Genomic DNA, 6,338 nt, shown 5'->3' on the forward strand with positions numbered 1-6,338 from the left:
AGTTTTTGGCTGCTTAATCAATGTCACAGATTGGTGACGCGTGAATAAAACTATGATATTATGTTATAAAGAATTATAGTTTGTAGACATCTTATCTTATGGTCTTCGATGAATTTGTGTTCTATAATTCCCTCGTGTAAATTTATTAATAAAAAGGAGACACGACTTACTTCAATGGAACACTGACGATTGTCAAAGTTGGCATCGAACGGAAAATCTAAATTTGGTAATGATAAGGCTGCATGGGTATGTAACAATCATGGCATTCGTGCAGCGTGCTTAATATATGATCAGACTGCGTTCAGTGACCACTGCCAATTCCTCCACCGAACCCACCACCGCCGCCTCCTCCAAAGCCTCCACCGCCTCCGACACCTCCGGATCCGCCTCCGCCTCCGACAACCCCACCGTTGCCAAAACCGCCTCCAGCGCCGCCTCCAAAGCCACCTCCTAGTCCTCCGCCGCCGCCGCCGCCACCAAACCCACCTCCTTTCCCTATGACTGCCACCGAGCCCACCGCCCTTGCCAAAGCCACCACCGGCTCCGGCGCCAAATCCACCTCCCTTTCCAATGCCGCCGCCAAGTCCACCTCCTTTGCCGTAACCACCGCCAAGTCCACCGCCTTCACCCTTGCCGAAGCCGCCACCTGCACCGCCACCGAACTCACCGCCTTTCCCAATGCCACCGCCAAGCCCGCCGCCACCGCCAAGGCCACCACCTTTTCCAATGCTCTCACCAAGTCCACCTCCCTTTCCGTATCCACCGCCAAACCCTCCGCCTCCACCAAATCCGCCACCGGCGCCCCCTCCAAGACCACCGCCACTTCCTAACCCAACACAGGCGCCACCGCCCAGCCCACCACCCTTTCCGATGCCGCCACCAAGTCCACCTCCCTTTCCAAACCCACCACCAAGCCCACCACCGCCACCCCCTCTAAGGCCACCGCCACATCCAAAGCCGCCGCCGCCGCCGCCGCCGCCGCCGCCGCCGCAGCCGCCGAGCCCTCCACCCTTTCCAATGCCGCCACCAAGTCCACCTCCTTTGCCATAACCACCACCAAGCCCTCCTCCTCCACCAAGTCCACCACCGGCGGCACCTCCAAGGGCATATCCGCCACCAAAACCGCCCCCTCTGCCGAGGCCCTTGCCGACTCCACTTTTAATAAAGCCCCCGCCTTTGGTAGGCCACAATACCTCCTCCCCGCGCTTCTTGCCGACCAGCTGCCTCCCGAAGGCAGAGGCCGCTACAGAACTGAAGCAGAGCAGCAGCGCGAGGCCCCCATTACCAATGTGCTGGTGCAGAAGAAGACTAATAACACTTGTTACTGTGTTGGAAAAGGAAGACGAAGGGATCGAATATTTATAGGAAATAAGAACCAAAAAGTTACTGATTCCCGACTGTGCAAAAGCTAAGCATTCATGGGGACGCAACAATTCGGTGGACCGCCATCTCGCTCATGGCCCAATACTTTACTTGTCTATGCTGCCATTTACAACATGGTGAATGCGGGCCCGGTTACAACATGGTGGTTGAAGACATTTGAACATGGACAGATATTGATGTTATCGCATTTGCTGCCATGGACCTTCGAACCGCCTACCTCATGCTGCAAGCATCCATGTCGTAACCGGCTGACCCCGCCCGTGGGGGCAATACTTTACTTATCTAGCTCGAAGTTAAACTGTCTCCGTTAATTTGCCTGTGGCTCTTCGTGTCAATGCTTATGGTTGGTAGTTGATTGATCATTACTAATGGATTGGCAGCGAGAAACAGTCACACACACAGCAGTAGTCCAGAAAATATTTTTCAGTGTTCACAAATTTTCCTTGCAAACTCGATCGTCAGGAACTTTAAACTAACAGCTAGAAAGGTGAGATTTATAAGTATAAAAGGCCAATCTAAGAGTAAAATTAAATGCCCTTCTATTAAGAAGTGAACGACATTGCCATTGTCAGCAAAAGAGATCAAGCAAGGCCTTTGGTCCTTTGATGCAATGCTCACATCCATGATTCAAGAGCCCAACTACATTCAAAGGAGTTGTCACCGCTTATGTGTTCAAGAATGTCCCAGTCGAGCATCTCTTCTTCCTTCGCCGCCACCTACAAAATTAAGTCAATCGTCCTTAATTTGATTGTGATTTATGTAGTGATAACAAAAACTAACACAATCTATATATTTCCTTGTATCTTTCGTTAAATTAATCTTGAGCAACGATAGCAAACACATGCTTACCTTGTGGAAGTCATGGTTGCCGATGGCCGCATCCTTTGTTCCCTCACCACGCTCATCGTGCTTAGCAAATCGCCCACGGACCCTCGGTCGATTATCTGCTAGAGTTTTTCTACAAGTATACTGATCATCAAAGTCAGTCAATAGGATGAATTATTTTCTATTTAAATTAAGTTTTAAATAAGATACATGATTGGCTCAATTACCTTGATTCTCTTGGTGAAGTTTCTATGGTCTCTCTTCTTCATGTATCTGTGGATCTTCTCCCTCCTCTCCTCCGGTGACAGTCGGAGACCTACTTTGTCTTTGGAGAGGGTTACCTCAATTAAATTTCAAGGTAAATCAATGAGAGTTTAATTATCTCAAAGTGTTGTGAAACAATTAATTAGTTTTATTTTTATATGCTAAGAAAAAAAATATCTAACACAAAAGTATTGTAGATAGTGGGAATTGGGGAGAATCTTACTGTATCTAATTAATAAGTTAGGCTAAACTTTTAACAAGCTGATTAAAGATATTTGTTTAAACACTTTTAAAGTCACAAACTTAATTATATTACTACTCTCGTGTTAAAGTTAGGAATCTGAAAACGCTAATAGTTGCTCAAAATTTCGATGCAAACTCATTTGCAAATCAGCTTCTGATTATTAATTTTGTGCAAATAAATGTCAAGTTGTAGGGTGTAAGCTGATTTATAAATCATATTGTGCCCTATGAATTCAAGATTCTTGATACTTTTGAACTCGATCATAAACTCGTATTAACATTCATGTTGAAGTTTAATAACTCAAAAAGCTTATAATTTCTCAAGATTTGGCTTCAGAATTGATTTTTAAATTGGATTGTGGTAATTTTATAATAAATTTCTAAATTTTTTAACTTTAACGTGAGCTTGAGTTTGTGACTGCAAAATTATTAATATGTTGAATTTGCACGACCTTAACGTCCATGGTATATCATCACCTGCGACACCGCCTTCCGATGATCCTCCGTCATGGCCGGGCCCACAAAATCCCCAACGGCGCCCGCGATGCGACCTCGGTAGACCAGCCCTCCGAGCTGGAGCAGCGTGCAAGACGACCGCGGCAGCGGCGGAGGCGGAGGCGGCGCTTCCATTCCCATCGTCTCCACCGCCCGCTTGTGGTATGGTTGGCCGCAGGAGTATCTATCGGCGTAGTTGTAATCAGTTTCACAAGCGGCGCCGCCATTGACCACCATGGGCAACTGGGCGAAGTGGTGGTGGTGGTCGCCGGAGGGCGGACAGGGGACAGAAAACATGGCTGGACAGGCCACAGAGGACTGCTGCAGCAGCTGTTGCTGCTTTGGCTAGAATGCAAGGACACTTATAAAGAGGGATGATGAGTACAGTAGAATGAGTTTGGCAACTATTACGATACTTGGATGCGCGTTTCAAGCAAAAAGACAGGGGAATCTAACTAAAGCAAACTAGAGCAAGGAAAGAGACAATTAAATTGTTTAAATATTTAGGAAAAAAAAAGAATTTTCCTATTAACAATCCACCAAGAGAACATCATAGAAATAATTGAAGTGCAAAATTTAAATTGTAATGCCACTCTTATGGTGTCTATAGTGTGTGTCCTGTTAATTCTTGAAGAAGCTAAATCGTGTGTTGCGTCTACTTCATAGTCAACTGCAGGGTTGACTTCAAGTTTGTGGCCGGAGTGGTAGGTTAGGTTTTGAAAATGAAAGACCTGTAAAAGGAAGCAGACCGGCCGTGGCGCATTGAACAAAACTCGAATACAGGCACCTTCACAATTTGCTTCACGATATCTTTTTCTTTGTGTATAAATTTTACTATAAGATTATAGGCATGGTTCAATTATGCTTCTAATAAATTTGAGTAAGATTCAATAGTACAAAACATTGATTCTAGTTCTGTTGTCAAAACGCACTAAAAGGTTTTGCCATGAAAAATTAAGAAAATGACCTATGAAGGATTGTGCAGAATGCAAATTATAAAGATGCAGCTGAAGAAAAGGTTCGATATAGTTTTGGCATCTCTGAAAACTATTGAAAACGTATATTTCTTGCCTCAACTAATTCTTCCTCAAAATATTCATATTTCGTTTAATTGTTTCCCCCATTATTCAGAATTGCTCCCTTGACTTAGGTCAGAACGGTTGTAGAGCCCCAAAGTGACGCTTCCCTGCAAAGCTGCAGGGCAACAAATCACATTTAGCTACTAAGCATGTAGTGTGGATCGATGCTGCTGATGCTGTAGAGGTGCTTGTGGTGAAAATGAAATTCACTTTCAGGAGAATAGCAGCCGTATCTGATGCTGCTGATGAAGCGAAGATATATTTCGATCACCAAATTAGCTAGCATCACATTTCAGTGTGACATCATGAAGTCAATTCACCAGTAATTCTTGCAAGTGCAACATCCATCCTGAAAAGTATGGTTATCTGTTAGCATCTCTCACCACAATTTCCCTCTCAATCACCCTGCTTGCATACTTGAAATATTCATGGAAGTCGCTACATACCCTCAAATTCTTCGCTACTCTCAGTGATTTCCCATTGGGAACTGATCCATTTACCAATCCAAATGCCACCGCTAGTCTCTCACTGTGGCCCCAAAGTCTTTCGTCCATCTCATTGTATTCCAGTTTGTCTAGCCACCAAGTAAGCATGACTAGTGCTCAACTCCTGGAACAACCCCAAAGCGAGTGCTCATGCAATCAATCCAACTCCTGGCCTCGTCCAGCATTGCTACATCAGACTGGAAATCTAGAATCACCATCTCATTGCACAGTTCGACTGACCATTCAGTGACTCTTTGTTGCGCATATACGCCTAGCGTCGCATTCCACATAACAAGATCAGCATCCGTGAGCATTCCATCAAACACTCTACGAGCATCGCCCCTGATTCCGGGTTTCCTATAAGCATCAATCAGGGCGATGCCGACCACCGCGTTAGTGTCCAGTCCAGCAACATCATCGTCCGCATTAATGACCCTAGATGCCTATGTAAGGAACTCGATACACAATACATGGTCGTCGGAGAGGATACTGTACTCCTTAAGATAGTCTGCAGCTACAGCGATCCAATTTCAAAAGGCATTGTTTGTTTGGAGGCTCGAGAAGTGAAAGTTCGGAGGCCCAAAGTAGTCTGGTCTCAAACTCCCTCAATTATATTGAGGTTGACCGTGTGAAGAATCGAATCCAGGTTGCTGAGGCAATGCCAAATGCCAGGGCTGCTGCTGAGCAAGGTGCCCTGCCTACTGCAGTTTCAATACTTAAAGAGCGTCAAAGAACACTATCCGAGTCACCGGCAGCAAAGTTGAAGGATCCACTGTGCATGGCTCTGGAAGCCGAATTACGGGAGATGCAAGAGAGGATGGCAAGCCGACAGAAATATGAGGCATCGGGCCGTGCTTATGTGCTCTCGGGGCTGAGCTCCCATCGTGGCAAAGAGCAACTGCACATGGTGACTCTACAAACAGTGTCAGCCTGGTTCGTTCATATCAGACACGATCAATGGTGGACATGTTACATCGTTCGCAAACAATGAGCTCCCCGCCTCGCGGTTGTGCACCGCCCATCAAGCCTACCAGGTCCTTTCGCTACTTCGTGATCGACAAGTCGATCAAGTTAATCATTTCCTGGAGATTGGATGTTTTCCACTAGTCAGTCTTTTCTCTTCTTCGCGAGGTGGTGCGGAATTCAATGGTATACTAAAAGCTTAAGGGGTTTTGAGGGGCATACATACTGTGGGGAGGGAGAGGTAATGGTTAATTTACCTCTTCCTTGTGCGTGGTTGGATACAATGGAGAGATGGGTCAACTATTAGGTCAACTTTTTTTCTTCTTTCAACATTGGTTTTGGAATGTTACATAGAGGAGAAGATCATCCTCTATGAGGATGACGCATGGTATAATTTCCCCCGAAGAGAATTCAAGTACTGTTATAAAATCTGTCAGAATGAACTTCAAATCTCTCCTATATTGCAAACCAAGCCTTCTAACTGGATGACGGTGCATCAAACTGTAGATTCTTAGCTGATTAGGTCTTTATACATTCTTAACTGATTAGCTTGCAAGACATTGTAGAAGCTCCAAAGATTGGAAATTAGCATAGTCAATTT

The 6,338-nt window shown here is 45.4% G+C and overlaps 1 protein-coding gene and 1 pseudogene across 1 annotated transcript; both read right to left on the reverse strand.

Moving 5' to 3' along the window:
* Positions 1-301: 301 nt before the first annotated feature.
* LOC141834499 (uncharacterized) lies at positions 302-1,449 on the reverse strand (annotated as a pseudogene).
* Positions 1,450-1,997: 548 nt separating this feature from the next.
* LOC141834380 (uncharacterized) lies at positions 1,998-3,507 on the reverse strand. Its single transcript, XM_074721738.1, has 4 exons — positions 3,193-3,507; positions 2,436-2,549; positions 2,233-2,352; positions 1,998-2,099 (listed from the first exon to the last, which is right to left on the reverse strand). Exons 1-4 carry the CDS (start codon positions 3,505-3,507, stop codon positions 1,998-2,000), a joined length of 651 nt encoding a protein of 216 aa, XP_074577839.1.
* Positions 3,508-6,338: the final 2,831 nt, after the last annotated feature.

The sequence above is a fragment of the Curcuma longa genome, chromosome 9, assembly GCF_044706935.1.
Source record: "Curcuma longa cultivar G26 ecotype Majalengka, Jawa Barat chromosome 9, ITB_CL_G26_1.1, whole genome shotgun sequence".
Taxonomy (NCBI): Eukaryota; Viridiplantae; Streptophyta; class Magnoliopsida; order Zingiberales; family Zingiberaceae; genus Curcuma; species Curcuma longa.

Coding starts and splice junctions, on each gene's coding strand:
- LOC141834380 (XM_074721738.1), bottom strand. CDS start 3,507: ATGTTTTCTGTCCCCTGTCCGCCCTCCGGCGACCACCACCACCACTTC. Junction 2,550..3,192: donor ATCGGAAGGCGGTGTCGCAG/GTGATGATATAC, acceptor AATTTAATTGAG/GTAACCCTCTCCAAAGACAA. Junction 2,353..2,435: donor ACTTCACCAAGAGAATCAAG/GTAATTGAGCCA, acceptor TTTGATGATCAG/TATACTTGTAGAAAAACTCT.